Genomic DNA, 26,134 nt, shown 5'->3' with positions numbered 1-26,134 from the left:
CTGTACATTCATTTTTAACTGTCAAACAAGTCTTTTTAGCTGAAATAATACATAAAATTAAAAACCTGTCTAAAATTAAACAAGATGCTCGAAAAGAGAAATAAAAATAAACATGGCACTGTGAAATTTATTTAGCCAAATACCACAGGGGCTTGCAGAATAATTCAAAAGAGAACAAGGATACCTCATTGATAGGATAATTCATATATGCCCACTATATCTTATATGCTTATTTATATATTTTTGTATGTTTAAGCATTCTTTTTTCTTTTACCCAAGCAGTGTAGCAAAAATTGCTAGAAAATTCATTTTCTTCTCCTCATCAATTTGTTAGAGGCACTAATTTGATTCCATGGTAATTCCAGCAAGAGCTGAAAAGAATTCAGCTCTGTAACTTTATAATGTTGCAATGATGCAGTGCATGTTGCTATTGCTTACATTAACGGGATACATTGCTTTAATTTAATTACATTTAATTATCAATTAGTTTAGCTGTGTTCTCCATTTTTTTTTATTCTGATACCACTTGTAGGAATATGACCTCTGGCATGCCACTCCAAGGCCCCTCAGATCTGGTAAACCTAACAGGTATGTTAAATTTTTCTGCAAAATGTGAAAAAAAGGAGAGCGACATATCAATTGGTTTTACTCCCAACTGAAAGAGTAGTTCTCTATTCTTTCAACTGGGAGGAAAACCAATTGATTTTGCATCAACTTTGTATATCCCTAAGGTGGTGTGATTTTCACTGGCCCAGGAGACTCACCAACTGAAATTTAGCTGAATATCAAAATTGCAACTTCTATTGTCCTCTGTGCTATTTCAGTAAAAAGTGTAGTTAGAATGGCTGAGGTGACTTGGTTTAAGCATATGCAGAAGCTCATTTAGATGAAAGAGATTCCAGAAAAACAAATTATATGGAGGCGATATGATAGTCCATGTTATAGTACATATTTTATGTTTTGTTTGTGAATTATTACTAGCATTTGTGAAGCACTGATATCTGTTTACATTTAATAAGTTTCAGTATCACATCTTTTTATTATGCATGTAATATGACAGCCAAGTGCTACCATTTATGATCCTTCTGATACAAATCTGAATAGTTCGCTCTTCATCATCATTAGCAGTTCTGCATAACTTCAGTAAACAACAAAGCTGTCAGGCACATTCATTATGGGGAGAAATGGAGCCCTTATTTCCACACCATCAGATCGTTATGTAAAATGAAAACAAATGGGAAAACTTGATGAAAATGAACAATAAATTATTATTATTATAAAATTCTGCAACCCTATGCATGTTCTTGGTAGCTATCATGAATTTTATAACAATATGCAGTTAGTGCTAACTGTAGTGAGAGCTATCAGAGGAAATCAGAAATGGAATTCACATGAATCAGTCTTGAAACTAGAACTATCTGTAAATGGATGGACTGATGCCTGAAATAAATGCATACTTGTCATTCATATAAAAATGGAAGAAGTAGAGATACTTCCTCTATTAAAATTCAGGTGATAATCTCTGCCTCCCCAAACCCATGTCATCTGTACTTATCTCTTGCCATCCTGTTAGCTCTGTACTTTCTGAGGAAGAATATCACTGTTTTTATTTATTTTGTTTTCTAGCAGAAACTCCATTAAAAAAAACCCTTCTCCTTCACATTAATCAAAGCCACAAAAACAGTTTCCATTTCATTCTCAGATGCCAACAATTACTCCATTGTTTATATGGCATAATATATTGAACTAACATTTTTCTTTAAAAAAAAAACCTGCACCAAATGCCTCAACATTTGGCTATACATGTTAAATTCATAACCACTGTAGTCACTTTTTAAATAGTTTTAATGCAGAAAAATTCCACTGTGATTAATTCATCAAAATAGAGCTGGAAGAGACCTTGGAGGTCTTCTAGTCCAACCCCCTGCTCAAGAGGAGACCCTATACCATTTCAGATAAGTGGCTGTCCAGTCTTTTCTTAAAAACATCTAGTGATAAAGCACCCACAACGTCTGAAGGCAAGCTGTTCCACTGGTAATTGACCTGTTAGGAAGTTTCTCCTTAATTCCAGGTTGCTTCTCTCTTTGATTAGTTTCCATTTGTTATTTCTTATCTTGCCTTCTGGTGCTTTGGAAAATAAATTGATCCCCTCCTCGTGGCAGCCTCTCAAATACTGGAACTGTGCTATCATCTCTCCCCAATTCTTCTTTTTTCTAGCTGGATGATCTAGTGATCATCTAGCTTTGCCCATAGATACATCAAATTTCAATAGCCCATTAAGAAATGCAAAAATACAGCTGATTTAATGACTTAGAGAGAAAAAAGATGAGGAATCTATGTACTTCCAGTCAATGCTTTCCCAATTCCTGGGCATTTTATCTGCAGTGGGAAAGATTACTTGCTCTGGCAGCTTCAGGTAAGTCAAGCCATGACTGAAAGTATCAGATAAATGCACAGGATAGTTTGAGATTTGGTACGGGATTGTTGTGGCTCCAACTTGATAAATGAATGGTATAAAACAGTTAACATGGATCTTTTACTTCCAGTTACCATTCTTTATATAATGGTTGAAGAAACTATTTCCCCTCTTATGTGCTTTAAACTGTATATAGAAACCTGCCTAAAAATTAGTACTGAATTCCTTTTATCTTATTCTGTGTTGTAAGTATACAACACTATAAAATAGTTTTCTCTAATATGTTTTATTTTTTTCTGAATATTCTTTATTCAGTACTCCCAAAATTTCCTAACTATAGATTAGCTAGTTGCAAGTTATTTAATCTTGTTTTTTAATTTATTTTATATCTGGCCTGGCCTGATTTAAGTCATAGATTATTGTTGCAATTACTAAATATGGTAAACTTTTATTAATTTCCTTTCTATTTCTGTGCACCAACTATTTCAATATCAGAATGCAAGCATAGATATAATTGAAGAATTTTAGCAGAACACTAGTTTTTGTAATCATGCATATTTTATATGAATCTCAATCTAACTTTGCAATTCATTTATGAACGGAGCCTACTTTATTCTTGTTTTAATAAATGGAATCAAGTAGTATCAATGGCTAGCTAATCAGAGCATCATACTATGCCAAAACAATATAATAGAAACCTGTCATTTCCCTTAATATTTGAACCAAGGTTTCTGCTGTATTCTAATTCCAGAGCTTAACGGCTGACAATGATCTGGATAATGTTGTTAAATGGATATTACAAAATTATTATACCTGTTTTTTGTTTTCATTTCTACACAGTTTTGAAATCTCTTAAATATTAGCACATGAACACACAGTTCATACATAGCTATAAAAATTACCCAATTTTTTAAATGAAATTCCCAATAAAAAAAATGAAAATATATTTTATGTCAACCTAGTAATTCAGATTATATATTACATACAGCTGTGTAAATTATTTCTGTTTGAAAAAGAAAAATGCAATATTTGGTTCCTCAAACTAATATGTGGCTATGCTTATGCAGTACAGTACTTTGTCTCAGATCAAAATGTAGTTCAGCTTTTTAAATGTTAAAAGCTTCTAGTATGCTATTCTTTTGGTAGGCATTAATTAAAGCATGTTTGCTTTAATACTGTGATAAATCCACAGAACTAGGTGCATTTTATATCTACTAGTGAATGTATATCTATTAACCATAATTCTTTGTTTTCTAGTAAGACAACAATTCTTTTGGGAATTCTAGCAATTTATTCATTAGACAATAGAAAAAATAGACAACATAATACATAGTTTTTAAAAAGTTAAGTTAAATCTTGTTCTTTCTGATATTCTCTACCAAGTAAATTGGATGACAGCATAGGTATTAGGCATAAATGAGATACAATAGTCAGGTTGTTTTGATATTTGTGTGAAGAACAAATTTAACTCAAAATCTCTTGGCAAACCTTGCTTCACCCACATAATCTGGAGAACATCCCTATGCAAGCCTTGTCTAAGCCTCTGAGAAGACTGCTGCCCTCCTGCTCACGTCCGCCAGAATCTGATCTGACTTTCATACTTAATCTGATCTAATCCTGTCCAGCATTAACTTCATCTGTGCAATGAAACCCAGAGTATCCATTCTAATATTTGGTGAGGAAGGCATTTACTAAATTACTTGCTGAAATCATATGGTGTTGTTTAGCTCCTTATTTTAATCAGATGATGCATCTCTGAGGCACATTATCAGCGATTAGTTAGAAACCCATGTCTGTCCTTTTTGGGAACAAAGAAGTTTTGCTGAAAGGCTACGCATTGGGAAAAGAAAGCTTGTTTCATTCATTGGTTAGAAAAGAAAAAGCATTATACAGAACTAGAAATATTTGATTAAAAAAGCATTTTCAAAATCATGTCTATAGCTCATGAATTTAATTCACTGTTTTAAAGGACACAATAGTTAGTTTCTTCTTTAAACTATTCAGTTTCTACAGTCACTTAGATATATTTATAAAGCATATTTGCATTAAAAATCTGTATTTATTCTTCTTATCGTGCATGTCAATTGCTTCACAGAAGTCAGTAGCCAAAATCTCATGGACTGTCTCAGACCAGCATCCAAGAAGCCACACAAAATTGAATTATGTATTTATGTGAAATAATATTCCTGTTAAAATGTATTTTCAAAACATACTTCAAATTAAATTATTGTGGACTTTATACAATTAGATAAGCCACCAGAAATAAACATTTTTTTTAATATCAACATTCAAATTTACTTAGATACATAACAAAACATTTGTAACTTGTCAATCAACCAATGCTTAATATGTTTTTTTCTCTGATTTCTTTTTATTGCAATTGATTTACTAATTTTAATACCTGAATATAACTAAGGAAATGGCTGTTGTTATTTTCTTGGGCAGCTTTAAAAAATGGAGAGAAAATTCCCAAATATTTAATGGGAACACAGAATATATATCCTCTTATATCAATAGTCAGATCTTTCCAAAGAAGTAAGCTAATTGAGCTGTTTGTGTTGATAAACTCCCTTTTCTCCAGACTGTTCCTCACTGAGCCATAATTATTTGCAATTTGCCTAAGTCGTCCATTTACTGATACATCAAGCATGAAACAGAGGCAATTCCAGAAAATGGAAATGCTTCTCAAAATCAATCTTTGGGAAATAATGTGGTAGAAGTTACTGTGTGATAGAAGACTACCTTAGAACTGTCACATGGAGATGAATATTAATTTGTTGAGGTTAAGATGGCTTTGTGCTTCATTTGTTGACTTTGCTTAGCCATCAGCAAGAACAGTACAATTACTTCAGCAAAGCTTTTTTTTCCCTCACATGAATTTTATGATTTTTATGTACTTACCAGTCAGCACACATAACAATGTCAAAATGTCCTTCCAGTTGAGAGACATCCGTCTCATTATCCCATCGTAAAATGCTAGAAAGAAAGAAATTTTTTTTAAAACTGGACTTATGTGTTTTCTCTTTTACATTTCTAAAAAAGGTGCATTTAATATGTTGACCCAGAATCAAAAGAATTGATTATTAAAAGTACATAACATGATCACAAGGAGTGCATATAGACGTATAAATTAGTGACATCCATAATAAATATAGCTTTATATGAACAGCTGATTAAAGAATTCCTGTAAGTAAAGCAGTATATTCAAGAAGTCTACAGTTTTGCCCCTTACTAATTAAATTGGTTTCCTTTAGCTTTTTAGGAAAGACAGAGAATAAGCATTCTTGAAAATATGCCAACATTATACTATTAAGGTTTGCTCTTGACTAGCTCATGTTTAATTCTAACATCTAGAATATAAAAAGAGTTTTAAATTTCATTTCCAAAACAAAATTATGAATAATTGGAATGAGAGATTATTTCTTTAAAAATAAAATTTACAGTATATGCATATTGTTTAAAAGTTCTTTTATTACAAAATGTATTATGTTATGGCTTTTTTGTGATTTGTTATAAAAAAATACATGTTTCATTTGCAATCATTGGTACAAAAGCTAAGAAAAGCTAGAAAGAAAGGGGAATGATATATTCAGTCTGATACATTTTCCATTTTAGGACATTTTATTCACTAATGACAACCATTTCTGATTAAGATCATCTGCAGCAGTGGTTTATATGATTCATATTTATGGTTTATACATAATATTTTCTTTGTGAAAAATTGTTTTATTGTTCCACAATATATCTTATGTACATAGAATATTACTGAATTAGAATCCTTGAGAAAAATCATTGTTGATGTACAACATCATGCGGGAAGAATATCATGTGTAGAATATCAGACTAACAAAATAATAATGCAGAACTCACTCACTAATTTACCCTCCTGGAATGTATTTGTGCCATTCCAAAGGGGGAAAACAGTAGGTTAATTTAATCACCGCACAACCCCAAGTACATACAAGCATGCATATATAGACCCATATATTCACACCCATTTAAACTATAAAGCGGGCACACATTTTCAAAACCTAGGTGGCTTTGCAAACTGGCACTTTCAGGGCTCAGCAGGCATCCACTAGTGGAAAGTGACAAAGGAGAGTTCTCACTCTCAGCTGCTGACTGCCTGCTGACTACTGGCGGCTTTTTCAACCCTGTTTCCGTGGAAACTTAGGTTACAACAGTGAAAATTAGGTAAAGGTAAGTTGGTGGGGTTGCTAGTTTTCATTTGATTTTTTTTAAAAAACACACACACAAAAAAAAGAAAAAACCCTGAAGCTGCAATAACAGCTAGTGGTTGAGTTGCTAACTTTAAAGGCCATCACTAGTCTGTCATTCCACTGAAAGGCAATCCATGAAGACAAATAAGAACTGCAAAGTTTATGATTATTTTTTTCCTAAATCCTTTTTATTTGTGTCTATCTGTCCTACATATAATAAAGATGACTCAGTAATTGTCCAGCATTAACCACTACACTTTGAAGGCTTCTGGATTCTTAATCTTATTCTTGCATTATACATTTCACTAGATTATTTTTTTAATTTCAAAAGAGCCTTACTCTAAAATAACCGAACAAATTCCAGTGCGCGCGCGCGCACACACACACACACACACACACACACACACACTATTCATAAAAACTAGGTAACTGGCTCAAAATATATTATATGCACCTCCCCAAATTTTGAAGAAATATCTCTGATTCATTTTCAATTATCTAATTTTTAAACCAGAAGAGATATTTAATTTTTAGGTTTGAATAATGGAATCAGCTTTTGAAGGGGGTAGAAAGAAGTAACAAATGCTTACGTCTGCCACCTTCTGATATTTTCCCTTAGCATTTTAATTGGGAAGGTATCAAAAAATCTTTTTCAGAGGATACATAAAATAATAGATTTCCTGGAGCAAGCTCAGAATAGTTATTTTGTTTTAGTCAATTCAAGATCGTTAAGACACATTCAAATGTGAGAAAGTGAGAACTAGCACATGTTACTACTTCTATTCTAGAAGTTCTAGTTGCAGATATACGACTGTCTTTGAAAACTTTCCAAATACCCTTTTAATAATCCCATGTTAATTTTCCTTATGTAAGGGCAGTAAATCATAGCTCTTTAGTACAGGACATGCAAAAGGTTCTCAGTTTCAATTTGAGTTAAGGATTTGGAAATTAAAAGGATAAAAGAAGCAGGTGATCTCCGCTGAAGATAAGAAAATCATTGTCTTCAAAGCAGACAACAGTGCAATTTAGGAAACTTCTTTATACAAAGTCAGATAATTGATCCCTTTGGTATATTTGATTCAGTGCAATCTATATTGAATGGAAGCAACTCTCCATAATTTCAGACATATGTTTTGGCCATCTCTATAAATTCTTCCATATTAAGGTAGATTGATAAATAATGCCACCTTTTCCAATTTTTTAATGGAATCCCATCATGGATTTAAATAAACCAAACAACGATGCATTACTATAACTATGACAGGTTAAAGGGCAGAAAGGAATGGCTTATTATCTTGAAATCTTATTTTCTCCCAGTAGTATAATTCAAACCACAATGCATGGTAATTATAATTTGTGAATATCTATGGAGATTCTCAGTCATCCCGGTCATAGTTGTCCCAAAGTTGCTTTTTCATGAAGCTACTGGACATTCTAGTTTTTCTTTGAAGTCCACATTTTGGACAGAGAGGACCACTGGTTTGAAGAGGGGTCAAAGAGGCCATCTGTATCAAAACTGAACAGCCCTCTTTCAACAAAGGGGGAAGGATACAACATCATTTATCACCAGGCTACAACACAGATCTTTCAATAGTTTCAAGAAGGTTCCACACCCATTTGCATTACTCAAGTGACCCTGATGACACAGATAAACGTCCAGATGGCTTGATGACTCTCTGAAAGAATACAAATGATCAGCTGACTGCAAGGAGTATAAATCCTTCCATTCCTCACCATCCAGTCAGAACTGAAGAAGCTTCTTGGATGAGAAGCGAAACGTCTTCAAAGAAAAACAAGAAAGTCCAGTTGCCTCGTGAAAAAGCATCTTTGGTATATCATTTGTGAATCTACATTTGTAAGGCAGTAAAAAGTCTGAGAAAGCTTATTCCCCCATCAAGCCTGGAAGATATGATCTGTGTTTATCTAGAAGCAAAATAACATCATTCCAAAAATACTTAATCTATACTAAGGAAACACAATGTATCATATATTTAGTGTCTACCTAAATACATAATGCAGAGTTTAGTGATAGCATATGTAGGATAAAAGCAACTGTATGTATCATAATTCTGCCTTAGTCAACTAACTCCTGCAGAACTTAATCTATCCAGAGGAATTATGAAATAGGTATAAATGGGAATAGAATAGAAAGAGCCAGTTTGGTGTAGTGGTTAAGGCACCAGGCTAGAAATTACAAGAGTGTGAGTTCTATTCCTGACATGGGCATGAAAGCCAGTTAGATGATTTTGGGCCAGTCAGTCTCTCTCAGTCCAATTCACCTCACAGGATTGTTGTGAGGAAAATAGGAGTAGTAGTATTGCATGTGTTCAGCACCTTGAGCTATGTATAAAAATGATAAAGGTGGGATATAGCAGAGGCCCCCAACCTTTTGGGCACCAGGGACTGATTTTTTCCACAGACTGGAGGGGGCATTGTTTCGTATGCTGCTTGCATCCCGCCGATGGGGTTTCGCTTGTTTGTGCGGCCCGATTGCTGGTATGCCATGGCCCGGTGCCAGTCCACGGACTGGGGGGTTGGGGACCCCTGGGATATAGAATAAATAAATAAACATGTTATTGACTAAATCCCCAAATGCAAATAAACTTCAGTTTACATTGTGAATAAAGTGTGGGAATATTGCACCTTGATGAGCTATCACACATCCTCCTTTGACGGCTGGAATGGCAGATCAAAAATATATAACTCAATGTTCTTTACAATGGCAGAAAAACACATATTAACTTTAGATTTTGATTGATCAGGGATGATATCATATTCCCCAACTGATAAATTCCCAAATATGGAGAATACAGAAAGTATAAATAAGTGCACACCAATGAAAGAATGTAAGCCTTGCTAAAGAAAATATGGAAAAATATTTAAGTGGGGAACCATTTCTTCATAAGTGATTTTCAGTGAGAATCTAATCCTAGATACTGTTTGTTGCAGGTGCAAGGCGAGAGTGACATAATTATTTCATTCTTGAACTTTTTTGCAATATTTACTTACAAGGACACAAAAAACTGGATATTCTTTTCAATCACTTAAAAAATAATAATGCAAACAGAAGTCATAAGATTAAAATATGACTACAGTTTAATTAATATTTATTACACTATGAAATATAACATATTTATGCATAATTTTTAAAATGCCAGTATTATTAACATTCCTGTTCCCAGATAAGATAGAAAAATAAAACCATTAAAACAATAAAGCAACTATTGATTTATAATTATGGTAAAGCAGTAAGGAGAGCCAATTGGTGTAGTAATTAAGGTACCAGGCTAGAAATTGGGAGACCGTAAGCTCTAGTCCTGCCTTAGGCACTGAGCTAAATGGGTGACTTTGGGCCAGTCACTCTCTCTCTCAGGCCTAGGAAGGAGGCAATGGCAAACCACTTCTAAAAAAATCTTGCCAAGAAAACTGCAGGGATTTATCTAGACAGTTGCCAGGAATGGATGAATGAATGAATGAATGAATGGTACCACAGAAGTCTCATTCAGGAGAACTCTAGAAAGACTAGGTGCTGCAACTGACAAGTTTCTCCCAATCAATACTCAGGTCACCTGTGAAGATGTGGTGAATGGTCAAAGCAGTTGCCCCTCTTTCTATTGTTACAGAGGAAATTCCTTCGGAGAGGAAATTACATTTAAATCTGTGATCAAACTTAATATTTTATGCAATATTCTTGGTGGCTACCATATGATAAATACTCCTTTTTTTCTCCTCCCAGCGTAGGACATAGCTTTCCAGTGAATTTCAGAGAATAAGTTGCTGCCATTTTCCCCAGACTATCATGTACTGTTAATCCAAGGATTTGGGGGCCAGGAAAAAGAGGAGAGAGAATTATTAGTTGGCAGCCTCTAAATAGAGTTTTTTTCCTGTGCAGTTGAATGGGCAGCTAAATTGAGAATAAGATACACAGGAAAATGTTGCTACATCTGTTGTCAGTCCCCTCCTACCACTAAGCTCAAATGTTTATATCATTTCATTAATACCATTTTTCTTGCCCAGATCGCTCTACTTCTAATTTTGGTCTTCCTCTGGCTCTGCTAAAGGTTAGAAAATTCAGATGTTTAGCTTGGTAATTAAGAAGCAAAGATCAGAAAGCAATGTGATATTTTATCTCTATATAGTAATTGTTTGTTATAATTTAATAAACTCAAATGGAATCAGAATAATTTAATTCAATTTAATTCAATCCTTGAATTATTGAATAATTATAAAATTACAGCTTTATTCTCTCAGTCATGCACATATTAACATCATACACTATCACCTTGCTTGGGTTACACAAAGCAATATATGAATTGTAAATAAAATATGATTGCTAGAGATAAATAATGATCAATATTATAATTCTAATGTCTGTCAAAACAATCTTTTATATTAGTGGATACAATGCTCAGAGAAAGATTCTCATCTTTGATAATCTTGAGAACAAACATAAGCACAAAGACCTGATGTATGTCTTTGGAATTAATTCTGTCCACTATCCAACTGGGATTTATCAGTGTTTTAGATTACAGATTTGCCAAGTTCTAGGCAAAAGGATTATAGGAATTGATCCTCAGATCTTTTGCATACCAAACTTGTATCTGTTTTTAAGAACCTTCCCTTAATTTTAATTTTGATACAATTACAGACAGAAAATAATATCTTATTTGTCATGAAGATATTGCTTGCTCTTCCAAAATGGTTTCGAAATCAGACACATAATTATTGAAAATCTTAAATATTCCGCTAATAAAACTAAAATATTTTCCCCAAATAAATAGTAGAGCTGTACAGTTGTAATTATATGCAGCTTTGTTTACAAAGATAGCTTACTATTTCTTCTGAAATTGTTATTAGAACCTGTCTCATGGCCAGGGCTAAAGTAAAAATCTTCAGATGCTTAGATTATTGTGCTTTGACTAGCTATGAATAGAATAGAATAGAATAGAATAGAATAGAATAGAATAGAATAGAATAGAATAGAATAGAATAGAATGACAGAGTTGGAGGGGATTTTAGAGGTCTTCTAGTCCAACCCCCTGTTTAGGCAGGAAACTCTGTACCATTTCAGACAAATGGTTGTCCAATCTCTTCTTTAAAACTTCCAGTGTTGGAGCATTCACAACTCCTGGAGGCAGGTTGTTCCACTGATTAATTGTTCTACCTATCAAGAAATTTCTCCTTAGTTCTAGGTTGCTTCTCTGTTTGATTAGTTTCCATCCATTGCTTCTTCTGCTGCCCTCAGGTTCTTTGGAGAATAGTTTGACTCCCTCTTCTTTGTGGCAACCCCTGAGATATTGGAACACTGCTATCATGTCATCCTAGTCCTTCTTTTCATTAAACTAGACATACCCAATTTCAGCAACAGTTCTTTATATGTTTTAGCCCCCAGTCCCGATTTTTGTTGCTCTTCTCCGCACTCTTTCTAGAGTCTCAACGTCTTTTTACATTGTGATGACCAAAACTGGATACAGTATTCCAAGTGTAGCCTTACCAAGGCATTATAAAGTGATATTAACACTTCTTGTTGTTGATCTTGATTCTATCTCTTTGTTAATGCAACCTAGAACTATGTTGGCTTTTTTGGCAGCTGCAGCACACTGCTGGCTCATATTCATTGATTGTCCACTAGGACTCCAATATATTAGGCATAATGGATTACCTTTACTTCTGGAAATTCCACATGGATGATAAATGTCTAACTTAGTTGTGAAATTTAGCTCATTCCTTGAAAACCTACAGTAAATCTTTTGGATAAAAGTGACACAAGACTAGCTATGAAATTTTAAATATAGCCTCCATACTTTCATCAATGAAGACCAATGTATGGCTATTAAGTATTAAAACTGTTACAGATTTATTTATTTATTTATTTTAGATTTAGAATAGGAAATCATTTATTTCTAAATAAATAAAAGAGCCATAATCAAATTGTACACTAAGTTAATGAGTATTCTTAATTTTTATAGATGAGTTTTAGAAAAGAATTAACCACTGCTACCTATGATAATGTACTATCCTGGTTGGAAAATAGCTTAGGAAAACTATAATTTAGGAAAGGGAGTAAAGTGATGACATGAAATTAGGAAGAAGAACTAACTGTCATGGTTCCAGTAGATGAGACCAATTAAAAGAACTTCAAGACAAGGAATTCTTCCTCAAAGAACATTTTTATTTGGCCTCAAAATAACGGTACATACAAAGGTGAACTCAAGACTAAATTCCCCTCCCCCTTGATTACAAAATTGCAAGTTGCAATTCCCACCCCAATTAGAAGTCATAAATCACATTCACCAATGGTTAGTAAATGTGGGCACTCCTCCCAGATCTTCAGCTGTCAAAATGTTATCAGTAATGACCTTGGTTCCCATACATGAGAATTGTTATGACTAACTTAAAACTACACTTCCCCCCTCCTTTCTTTCTAAATATGTGGCAACCCAAACAAAGTGAAAATAGCTTCAGTTCAGCGTTGACACTAACATTTCACGAAAACTGAAATAAAACTTAACAGATAAAATTCAATTAAGTATCAAACTACTGACAAAAGACTTTCGTTACAGGCACCTGTTACGTATACGCTGGGTTGACAAGATCAGAAATGACAAGGTGATAAGCCACCTGGGAAAGTCAAGGGAAATCATCAAAATTTAAAAAACGAAAATTAGAATATTTTGGACATGTGATGCGACACCCAGAAAAATACGGCATACTCCATTTAATCCTCCAGGGAAAGATTGAAGGCAAACAAGGACCAGGCAGAAGAAGAACATCATGGCTTCAAAATCTAAGGGACTGGTTTGGACAAAACTCAGTAGCACTTTTTTGTGCAGCTGCTGATAAAAACAGGATTGTCAACATGATCGCCAACATCCAATAATGGATATGGCACAAGAAGAAGAAGAAAACCCTGTCTTCCTACAAATATGGAACTTGTGGCAGTTTGTAGTATCTTCTGATCACTATGCTGTTTTTCTCATCATATTCCAATTTACAGTGTTTTTAATGTATCAAAAATTGGTGGTCAATCTGTCTTCTTAATTTGCTCCGCATCCAAAATCAATCAGACTGGCCTCCCACTTCTCATACTCTGTTCCTCATTGAAGGAAAGGGAAATAAGAGTTACCAATGAAAACAGTAATTTGCTGGAACCTGCCAGAGCTTCTACTCTTAGAAGGTAAACGTATTTCCTCTCCCCAAAAAACTCCATTCATGACTCTTTGATATACCCTTGTGTACAGCAATAATTCAAAATAAAATTAAAGCCTAGGTCTTATAGCAACTTTTATCAAATTATATAACTTGGATTATGGAATTTGAAGACTAGGATTATTCAGTACTTCAAAAATCATGTTTAAACTCTTGGTTGCAGATGAAATCTATTAATTTTAGCAAAATTCACAGCAACTTATAGATTGAAGCAATATAAAAAGAAATCAGTGGAAAAGAAATAAGGAACATCAGGAAATCTTAAAGAATACAGTAGGCTACAAAAATTCTATTTATATGAAAAGTTTTAACTGTGAATGTATAGTTCATAAAAATAACTAGTATGACCTATATTGAAATGCAACATCGTGTATTTTTCTGTAACGAAATTATTTCATGAATAAAAGCAGAAAATGCTATTGTACTCAGTGTGTTAAACACTTGACATTTTCTAAAGCAGAAAATGCAACATTTCAGAAGTCTAGATATGTTTATTAATTAGTGATTATTAACACCCAGTAAACAACATTATGCCTTGTAAAAACACAATCTTTCTTCACAGCATGGAGTTGAAATCTATTATTCACTGATTCTATATGCTAAAATAGACTCAAATGATCACAAATGACCTTAAACATTAGATAAATGTAAATGAGGACATTGTTCAAAATGTGTTTTGATTGATATCTAAAAGACCAGGTTGGAAATCTTGACAAGAGATGGTCCTACATATACTGCATGGCAATTTGAAACCTACAGAATATATGGGTGCATAAAAATATCTAAAAAGAGGCTTATTCACAATAAACTAAAACCTCAGATCTTCTTGGAAATGAAATTTGAATGTGTTTGTGTGTGTGTGTATTTAAAATATATATAATCTCACACTGTATATTCTAAACACAGAAACATACACATTTTATATTTGGCAAGAATGGCAAGAATAAATGAATAAATAAGTGATTATACAAATCTCAAAATATCAAATTATTGACATAGCGCCAAAATTTTAATAAATATCGGTTGCAGGTGGCAATGATACTGCAATGTGAATGCAGATAGTTTTTTTCCCAATTTTTCTTCAATCTTTACAGCCTCTGGTTTGAAAGTGAAATATTAGGCAGATATCTATAAAAAAAGGATTCAGCTGCAGTGGATCATCAAATTTAGAACAGAATTACTGAAATCCACTAACTTAAATCCTACTCTTTTTAGTGATTCATAACAATGAATCAATCTTAAGCCAACCCATCATCTTTTGATTATCCTATGTTCAACATAAGCATACATATCTATTAAAAATAATCTTTGAAGCTTTGATTTCAATATCCTTATTACCAAGTAATTGTATTGAAAAAAAACCATATGCAGGGAAAAAAAATATAAGCAAGAGAACCTTGAGAAATGAGAACATGGAGTGACACTACAAAAATGGAGTACGTAGTCAATCATTATCTGAAAATTGTTTCCTTGTTAACCACTTTCCACTTTGTTCAACAATATCTAGAAACAGATACAAATCTATCTGAAATGAACTGAGCTAATGTTTCTTGATAACTACATGGTTAGATTTAGGAAGCTATTATCCATTGTTTAATTTCATCAAGGCATACGTAATAAATAGCATTAAGAGCATAGGGACATCGGGACATCGGGATCAGAACAATGGCCTAGAGGTCAAGATCATTTTAGCCAGTATCCTTGTGGAATCACTTAGAGGTAGAAAAATAAAAACCAAGGAAACTGCTTTATATCATTGATTTGACTAAAAAACAATGTCTATAGGAATTGGCAATAGCTTTCCAGATTATGGTCAGATTTTTTCAGGTTTATCTTGAAATGTTTGAGATTGAGTTTGGGATGCAATGCATGGGTTAAGCAATCCCTGAGCTTTGCTTGTTTCTTCATGGGGTACAATTAAATAGAGAAAAATTCTTTCTCAAGTTCAAACATAATTCGTATCATATCTGTGAATATATACATAAAAAGGTAGCTTAAAATATTAATATATAAACAAAGTTCATAATTCTGTCCTAAATGATAATAGTTCCTCATACTATATGTATAAAAATGTTTTTATTTACAGCTGACATAATTAACACCTTGCAAAACATACACGAAGTAAAGCAAATATTCTTGTAAGTTCACTTTTCAGAACTTTTTAAAAAATCATACAGATGCACACAGATATGCATAGGTAGTCATCATATATATCGCACAATTGATTTATAATTTTTGCTTGATAAATCTGATTTTGAATGAGAACCAAGCAAGTTTTCAAGCAAGCTAGCACTTCATTTCACTTTAAGAGTAGTAATATAAAATAATAGGCGTGAAGAATATGAAATATCTTACCTGCTTGAGATAGCTTTAGCTCTGAACACTCCAGTTTTTTTATTTCTTTTGATGATATCACATACGTCTATAACATAGGTTAAGAATTATCTGTAAATATGTTCCAATCAAGTATCCTTTTTTCATAGTAACCACTTTTAACACAATAGGGCTCTTGAAAATTGTAATTCATTGTACGTATATGTCCACTGTGCTACCTTTTACTCATGTATATAAATAAAGAATTCTTAAGGAAGTCTTGCTTAATTTTATTTAATTTATTTACTTCAGTACTATTTTTTGATTAATTGATTAACTAGCTATATCAGAGATGTTCTTTAAAGTAATTTCAGATAAATTTCTGCAGGTTTTTTAAATTCACACAAAGCATAACAACAACAACAACAATAAAATAATAATAATAATAATAATAATAATAATAATAATAATACAAAAAACTGTGTTACTCGGAACATCTTACATTTTAAGGAGGTACCTGGTTGAAACCGAGGATGCTGGCAGCAACCTGTGTCAACCATCAGCGCCAGTCAATTTGAATGTTCAGGTTCATGTCTAATGAATAATAATAATAATAATAATAATAATAATAATAATAATAATAGAGTTGGGAGGGACCTTGGAGGTCTTCTAGTCCAATGCCCTGCTCAGGCAGGAAACCCTATACCAGTGATGGCAAACCTTTTAGAAACCGAGTGCCCAAACTGCAACGCAAAACCCACTTATGTATCGTTGGGTGCCGGATAGGTGTAGCCCATTGGGTGGGTGTGGCCTATGGGGTGGGCATGGCCCATTGGGTGGGCGTGGCTGCAGTGGTAACTGCATACTGGATGGGTCTAAAAAGTTCAATCAATTCCAACTTTGCAGGATCCTTTTTTTTTCTGCGAGAAGTTGGAATTGATTGATTGATTGAACCTTTTTTCTTTTGCACACGGTGGCAGAAGCCTAAAGCGCAAAGGTTTTATAAAACCCAGCTGAAGGCTAGTACTGGGGCGATGGTGCCCATTCCCACAGAGAGAGCTCTGCGTGCCACCTGTGGCACGCGTGCCATAGGTTCACCACCATGGCCCTATACCATTCTGATGGTTGTCCAGTCTCTTCTTAATTTTAATTTTCTGATATACCTTTTCTAGAAATGTAGTTTTTGTAAATACATGTCCCATTAACATGCATCTAAGCAGTCTTTAACCTAACATTTACAATTATGTGAGCACTTGTCCTTAGGTTTAGGGGCTTTTGCTTCTCTTTAGTTGTAAAGTATGCTGAACAATTTGGAATAGGGGAATAATGATTACAGTGTACACATGTATTCCATTTGTCTATAGGTAAGTTCTAGACCAGCAGCTCCCAAACCTTTCTATACCCCCCACCCCTATAATGCTTCTGATATATTCTCACGCTCCTTACAAAAGTTCAAAATAACGGCAATGAATTATGCATATACACTATAATTTTGAAAGCCTAAATTTTTGCACCCCCTGGAATATCATCGAGCACCCTCAGGGGGTCCGAGCACCTCCAGTTGGACTGAAGGCACAAAAAACAGCAACTTGGTTGAAGGACTAGATCTGTGTAGTTCCTAGATGGAATAAAAGCAGGATGATAGCATTATTTATTCAAACATAATGGCAATAAAAACAATGACCCAACATACAAAACCAGAATTGAGAAAACAGCAATTGCCACCTCTGCAAAAAAGCTGAAGAAACAGAACCACCTACTTACAGTAGCTGTCACAGACTGACTACAATCACATGACAAAGTAGCAATAATGAATTGCTGGAATATTTGCAATAAATATCATTTGCCTAATAAATTCTATTGACATTCAAACAAACACCTGCCACATAATACCCTAGACTTAACAATTGTTAATAAGAAAGACAAAAAAAAGTCTGAATAGTGGACGTGGCAGTACCTGTAGACAGCAGAATAGAAGAGAAAGAATTGGAGAAAATTGCAATATACAAACACCTGCAAATAGAAGTAAAACAACAGTGGCAAAAGAAAGCAAAGATAGTACCAATAGTGATAGGTGCTTTGGATTCAATTCCATAAGATCTGGAGCACCAGTGTGAACACCAGTTTGCAGCAAAGGACATTTGTGCAACCAAAAAGGACTGCTTTGCAAAAGGAACATTTTGGTGTTGCAAAAGTTTGCTATAGCAACAACAGAGACAAGTGGCTAATAGATAGTGGGGCACATCAAACAATTGTTAATGACTCTGAATTATTTTGCAGGTTTGTTCCAGTAGCACAAGAAGCTGTGGCTTTGGCAAATGGCCAGAAAGCAAAAGTCATTGGAAGAGGCGATGTAAAAATTCCATATTTGCAATCAAAGTTTACCAATGTGCTTTGTATACCTGAGATGGAACATAATTTGTTAAGTGTGTCTAATTTAGACAAACAAGGTTTTGAGGTCATTTTTGTAAATGGGAAATGTCTCATCAAAAGGAATGGGAATATTTGTGCAGAAGGCATAAAGGAAGATAATCTATATGTATTGCAGGGACAAAAGGTTCAATGTTCCCATATATTTAAGAATGTTGCAGAGCATGATTCATGTGTTCATCTTCTACATAGAAGACTTGGCCATGCAAGCTTTAAAGTTTTGCAGCAAATGCAAGATTTTGCAGAAGGGCTAAATTTGAAGGGATGCAAAACATATTTGGACTGTGCAGTATGCAAAGCATCGAAGTCAAAGGCATTCCCAGTTAGTAAATATAGCACAAGACAAACAAAAAGAGTTCTAGAGCTGGTCCATGCAGATCTGGTGGGACCTATGGAAGCCAGTTTGGAAGGAGCAAAATATGCACTGGTAATTGTTGATGATTATAGCAGGTATTCGTTTTGCTATTTGCTTAGAGCAAAGACAGAGGTGCTACAACAATTCAAACAGTGGGTAAGTTTTGTAGAGAGAAGGTACAGACAACAAGTGAATTTATGTCAACTAAATTCCAACAATGGTTGGGGCAGTTGGGGATAAGACACAGACGTACAAATCCTTACACAACAGCAGAGAATGGTGTAGCTGAAAGAAGGAATGGTGTTTTGCAAATAATTAAAGATTCATTGTTAGAGGATTCTGGTATGAGTAGGTCATATTGGGGAGAAGCCATATTGATTGCCAATTATATAGTTAACAGGCTGTGGAATTCCTCCATTAATAATACTCCATATGCCATTCTATATGGGAGAAAGCCATCACTGGCACATTTGAGAATTTTTGGAAGTACTGCATGGGTACATATTCCAAAAGCAATCAGAAGAAAGGGACAGCAAAAGGCAAGAAAGCTCAGGTTTGTGGGCTATGAGCCAGGGTCAAAAGGATATCGCTTTAGCGATGGAAATAAAAGAATTATGATTTCAAGGTCTGCTAATTTTGCAGAACAAAATTGGGACAGAATTAATGCAAATTCTGGGTATGTCTCACTTAATGATGGTGATCTATTTAATGACAACTCATCTAATGATGGAAAAATGATTATAGAAGATGTCAATGTTCAGGGAGGAGAGGCTGAACAAGACACGAAACCAGAAAGACTTGAGACACAGGAGCAGTTAATACCACGTAGGTCAGAGCGATGTAATAAAGGAATTCCGCCTGACAGGTATTCTGCCAGCAAGGTAAAGGTTTGCAATGTGTGGTATGAGCCAAGAAGTTATAAAGAGGTGTTGGCATTACCAAAAGCTGAACAAGAAAGATGGAAGGAGGCCATGGATAAAGAGATGAAATCCATGGAAGAGCATGAAGTATTTAAATCAGTGACTTTGCTACAGGGAACCAAAGCTGTGGGTTGTAAGTGGGTATATATATATGGTATTGCCAAATAATGATGTACAGTATAAGGCCAGGTTAGTGGCACAATGTTTTTCACGATTAAAGAATGTATTAAATTAATAGGTCTGATGTCTCTTCCTGTCATGAAAGGGAGTGTTGGAATATTCATGAACAGGAAGAATCATGTGGTAACTCAGTCAGCCAATGTGAAGAAAGTGGTACTGAGTCTGTGCAAAAAAGAGTATTAAGTTAGGAGCTGGATTTCCAGTCTCAAAGTTTTGTCTCTGGTCTGTAAGAAGATTTTGCAGGCTCGGGACACAACACCCACCCCCCTGCTGGTCTGCCAAGCCGGAAAGTTTGGGGACCACTGTTCTATAAAATACACCTATACCTAGCATCTTTGCCCCATGTCTGAATCGGTTCTTTATGAGAAAATAGTGCAATGTTAGAGCTTTAGCAATTTGTATAACTAGCTCTTTACTGATCCCTACAACCTATTTCGGGAATTCTTGGGTCTGAATAGGACAATATAAGTGCATTAAATAAAGAATCAAGGAATAAGTATTTGTGCATCAGTTGCACCCATTCCTGGATCAAGAAGCTCTATACACAATTACTCATGCCCTGATCACCTCCCAAATGGACTACTCTAATATGTTGTACATGGGGCTTCAACTTATTCAGAAGTTTCAACTTGTGCAAAATGTGCCAGTGTGGAAAGTAATATATGCCCCAGAATGGCACATGTTGCACTTCTACTCCACAACCTGCATTGGTTGCTAGTTTACTTGTTTCTGACCTTTAAAGAACTACATAGCATGGTGCTTCCTTGTCTAGGACCTGTCTGTTGCTAGTTACACCTATAATACATCAGTTCCAGCAGGAGGGGTATATTAAAGATCCAGTCTACTAAAGAGTTCCATCTGATAGGATGCAGGAAATAAGACTTTTCTGTTATAGTATTTACCATTTGGAATGTCATTCTCCCAAGGTAAGATTAGCTCTGACCTTTTGTCTTTGCAGAATTCACTTTAAACATTTTCAATGGTCTTATGGATCCCCATGGTAATGAGGAGCCTGCAATAGGGTAGCAATAGCAATAACACTTCAACTTATATACTTCTCCACAGTACTCTAAGTGGTTTACAAATCTCAGAATATTGCACCCCCTCAACAATCTGGGTCCTCATTTTACCGACCTTGGAAGGATGGAAGGCTGAGTCAACCTTGAGCCGGGCAGGATCGAACTCCTGGCTGTGGGCAGAGTTAGCCTGTAATATTGCATTTAACCACTGCAGCACTTATTTATTTATATTTTATTTATATTTATTTATATTTTATTAATTGTTTTAATGGTTAAGATCTGTTTTATTTGTTTTATTGTACACTTCCCAGAGATGGATGGTTATATAAATTTGATAAATAAATAAATGCACAATAATGTGTATTCCACTGAATAAATCAGACATGTCAAACACAAGGCCCGCGGGCCGGATGTGGCCCAGGGAGGGCCAAGATTTGCCCCCCCCCCTGGGCTGTCCCAGAAATGGCAAGGGACTGGCCCCTGCTGCCCCAGCCCTGGCCCACCGCACCCAGCAGGGTAGCTTGGAGCACATGCAGGAAACAGCGAGCCGAAACAGCGAGAGCACTCGGGCTGGTGGCGTGCAGCAGCAGCAACTCATTTGCTTTAGCCTGTCCCTCCCTCCCAGCTTAACCCCATCAGGCCCAGTCAGGAGTGGAAGAGGAGGAGGTAGAGGAAGCCGAGGTGTTACAAAAAAGGAGAGCTTTCCCCATTCTCCCACCCCCTTTTTTTAACTTCCTCCCACTCCGTTCAGGTGCAGCTGAGGAAAAGGACAAGGAGGAGAAAACAGGAAGTGTGTGTGTGTGTGTGTGTGTGTGTGTGTGTGTGTGTGTGTGTGTAAGAGAGACAGAGACACAGAGAGAGAGCCAGGAGGGGAGGAGGAAGCCAAGGTTTTACAAAAAATGAGAGCTTCCACCTTTCTACCCCCTCCTCTTTTTTATTAACCTGTGTATGTGTGGTGTTTGTGTGTGAGTGTGAGAGAGAGATTGAGGCAGCAGGGAGTTGCAGAGTAAGCAAACTTACAAAAAGGGGATCTCTCTCTCTGTCTCTCATACACATGCACACATACACGGGAAGGTGGTGTGCAGGCGACTAGAGAGCAAAATCCAGGCAATAATAAAACTCTTTGGATTGAATGGGAAGTTAGGAATTGGTGTGAGTTGAAATTAAAAGGCCAAGTCAATTCCCCCCCCCCAAATTATTTTGTCGGAGACAAAAATACTTCCCTTCATCTGCTCTTTTATAATTTAATCCAGCCTTACCCAAACTAATATATTTTGGGTGTTATGAACCACAGTTCCCATCATCCTGTGGCTATGCTGGCTAGAAGTGCAATGTCTTATTTTCTCTGCAGTATGCGCCTAGGAGGCAGTAGGTCTGTGGTATTTAGATGTATTTAAACATTTGTTTCTTCTGCCTAATTTATTAAATCAACATCTAATTTGAAATTAAAACTTTCTGAGAAATCCAGGATGGTTTACAAGAAAACTCTCAAAGACAGCTATTGTAAAGCATCACTAGCACTACTAGAGGGAGGGAGGGAGGGAGGGAGGGAGGGAGGGAGGGAGGGAGGGAGGGAGGAAGGAAGGAAGGAAGGAAGGAAGGAAGGAAGGAAGGAAGGAAGGAAGGAAGGAAGGAAGGAAGGAAGGAGATTGGAATAAGAGGGAGGGTCTGAGGGAAGTCCTGCTTTAGCACTTGGCCACCAGCAGCCCTGTTGCCCTTTTGCCTTCCCCTGGTGGTCTCCCATCCTATTGCTGAGGATGCTTTGGTTACAAAGCCAGGTTTCCTCGCATGGAGAGGGAGTGGAACTCCCTCTGACCCATGCACTTTGTCCTCCTGCACCCACCATGAGCAACCTTGCCAAGGAGAGTGAGCACAGCAGCAGCAGCATTGAGGAGGAGATAAGTGCAGCTGGGCACCTCCTCAGGGAAGTGCGGTTAGGCTAGGCAGGGCTGTGGGGTCCTGGTGCCGTGGGAGCTCAAGGCCGGGCTGGGCACTTGACCTCCACTGCCCAGGGCTCTGGGCAGTCCATGCCACTGTCCAGGGCCCCCGTGCACAGCCTGAGGCTCAGTGAGGCTCCTCCAGTGGACCATGCCCTGGCGCTCGCCCCCTGTCCCACCCACCCTTCCCCACCCTCGTATGTGCCTCATTCCTGCCCAAGCCCACACAGGTGCCCGTCGTGAGTGACATGGAGCTGGCCACACCCACCCAGTAAGCCACACCCATGCCAGCCACACCCACCCCGCCCCCAATGGCAACCACAATGCTGATGCGGCCCTCAATGAAATTGAGTTTGACACCCCTGGAATAGATTGATAAACCTCCAACATGAATGAGTGCCATTCAGAAATTCCTTAATCATCTTCCTTTTACTTAGGTTACTCAAATGCTTATTTATCCTGTCACTAATATAATTACCTTAACAAAAATTAAAAAGCTAGAATCAGACATAGGAATCAGGATTATTGTGGAGCAACAGGTTTTAAATGAAGTTCAAATATGCTGCACCATTCCTATTCTAAATAGATATGCATAAAAATCTTTCTTGATAATCTAGTGTGACAGTAGCTAACCTGGTGCCCTCAGATATTTTGGATTACTGTTCCCAGGTGCTCCATGGTGAGAGATTATGGGTGTTGTATCACAAAATATAAGACCAGCACTCAGTTCTCTCTCCTTGCCTTGATAGCATCTATGTATGTAGGTATGTATGTATATATAAATCTTTAAAACATCAGTTAAATATTGTAACTGAACATACACACACACACATCTGTTAATTGAATACAGGCTAATAAAGCTCTCAAATTTAGTTCTTGTAACACCTTTCAATAATTTTAATTTCAATAATATTGATTTAGGTATAAGTTGCTTAGGAATTCAGCCCTGTACCAGGTTACACACATATAAACAACCCACTGTTACCGAACAGAAACCTCACTGTTACTGAACTATAAGTAACTTGCATTACTGCAAAAAAACATATTCTCAGCACACACAGCTTCAACCTAGACTTTTTTTTAGATTAGTCAAAATTCCATACAAAATCCCATAGCTATATTTAATAGCTACACTTGTATTATGGAATAATTTAATTGCACCCTAAACTTATCCTTTCTTTCTCAATTTCATGGGCAAAAATGTATATAATCACAGGAGAGTAAATAACATAGATAGCAGATGACCTTAAGGAATGAGTTAAATATTTTTAAAACAAATATTCATATGTTCTATGAATGTGAAAGTTCATCCAACTTTTTTTTTAAGCGCACTGTGTAGCATAGAATCTTCGCAATCAGAACAACATTTATTCACATTTAAAAGATATAAATCTTATGTTTAGGTTGATTCCTAAGTTTCCTTTTGTCATAGTTTCTTTCTTTGAATATTTTATCTCAAACAATAAAGCTCTCCAAAATATACCCATACAAATTCCTTATTTTTCTTATTAAAGATTGCAAATAATGTTTTTCTGAAGTGCAGTTTCATTTGTTTGCATTGTAGTTTAAAAGATTCAGATGACTTAGGTACCATCTATGAACAGAGGTAGAATAAGTGAAATATATTTACAGTATGTCAGACAGCATTGCTCAGGAATATTTGGAGTAAAATATGATATGAACCAAAAGGGCTTAAAACCTGAAATAGTTAATACAAATGGCAAAGGGTAGTTTTTTTTGTTCATATATCAATCGATATTGATTTTGTATTTAGAGAGCACATGTTTTGACAACCCAATAGCAAATGAAATTACTGCTCACACAAATTGACAGCAAAATCATCAATGACTGATGGGATGTGAATACGCAACTTTGTGACTTGGAAGGAAAACAAATATCAAATCCTCCCTCTCCCATATGTAAAATTTCACAAAAATAGAAGCCTTTGGCATCCCCTGTGAATAACACTAATAAGAGCAAAAATAATAAGTAGGATAATGACAATAATATAAAAATGGATGCTCAGACCCAAAGCATTATTCCAAGTCAATTTTCAATGACATTTCTCTGATGCAGTCATTTGTTGCTGAATGTGTTCATCTTGCCTATTAAGAATAATTAGCAGGCTTGCTGAGTGATTTTCTGGCTTCTTACTGCGATTCTCCCTCTTCAAGGATTACACCATTTTAACTTTTAGAATGGTATTTTTTTTATATGATAGTGTCAGAGATTACAGGGTCATAAAAAGAAAGACTGACACATAATTTGGAGTTACAAAAAAGTTTAAAGAACAAAAGTAAACTATTTTTAAATAAGAACATTCTGGGTAAATATTACAAGACTCTGCATTCCCTTTATTTTAAAGCTCTTGTATATCATATTTTTTTAAAAGGTGGGCTGTGTTTCTAGTTAGGTCTGCTTAAATCTCTGAATTCTCCAACTAATTGAAACAGTTATAACTACCTTGAGAGTCCACAAAAAAAACCAAATGTGTCCTTTTAGTCTGCTAGCCAATCTCCTGTATTAGCATTAAATGAGCATTTCAACAGCATTTTTCCTTCTTAAAAATGCCCCTCTAAAACTTGAATAGACTTGAGAAAGAAGATATTTGATAGCACTAACAAAGATTTCTCTGTAAGTTTGACATTAGAATATCACCTGCCAAAGGAAGGCCCTTAACATGCAAATGTCATTATCATCAAGAACCAAAGCAAACAGATACCTTCTGCAGTTCCTTCTCAATTTCTGTCAGCCATTAATATTCACTATGGGATTCAGCTCTTGCGCTATTGTAGACACTTAGTTAACTCAGGGGGAATAATTTGCAGTCACATTAAAGTGTAAATTGTTTACCTGCATATATACTAATAGGATTAAATATAAAATGAATTTATATTTGAAAATAATATAAATGTATGGAATGGATAGGAATATTTGAAAATCTTGGTCCAAGAGAAATATTGGACAATGGTCATTAACTGAATGCAAATCCATCTTGCATGAAGTTAGGGACAGGTTGCAAGGAGTGATACTATGTATACATGATTAAATACAACCCAACTGTAAAAATAAGATAAATATGCAAAAGAGACATATTTACATACTATAATATCTGAAAGCAAACTCAGAGTGAAA

At 35.5% G+C, this 26,134-nt stretch overlaps 1 protein-coding gene across 5 annotated transcripts in view; it reads right to left on the bottom strand.

Annotated features, from left to right (window-relative positions):
- Positions 1-26,134, bottom strand: part of LOC120317024 (calmodulin-lysine N-methyltransferase-like) — a 118,658-nt gene that overhangs the window by 18,339 nt on the left and 74,185 nt on the right. For all 5 annotated transcript variants that reach the window (XR_005559122.1, XM_039363266.1, XM_039363286.1 and 2 more), the window contains exons 5-6: positions 16,201-16,267; positions 5,318-5,392 (exon numbers count right to left, since the gene is read on the bottom strand). Coding sequence is in view for 4 of the 5 variants with exons in the window: in XM_039363266.1 (XP_039219200.1) it covers positions 5,318-5,392; positions 16,201-16,267 (142 nt within the window). In the remaining variant the exon portion in view is untranslated. The remainder of the gene's footprint in view (positions 1-5,317; positions 5,393-16,200; positions 16,268-26,134) is intronic.

This window comes from Crotalus tigris, unplaced genomic scaffold (genome assembly GCF_016545835.1).
Source record: "Crotalus tigris isolate CLP2741 ecotype Arizona unplaced genomic scaffold, ASM1654583v1 scf7180000017590.881132, whole genome shotgun sequence".
Classification (NCBI taxonomy): Eukaryota; Metazoa; Chordata; class Lepidosauria; order Squamata; family Viperidae; genus Crotalus; species Crotalus tigris.
Note: the sequence above shows the minus strand (reverse complement) of the source record. Positions and strands in the feature narration are given on the sequence as shown.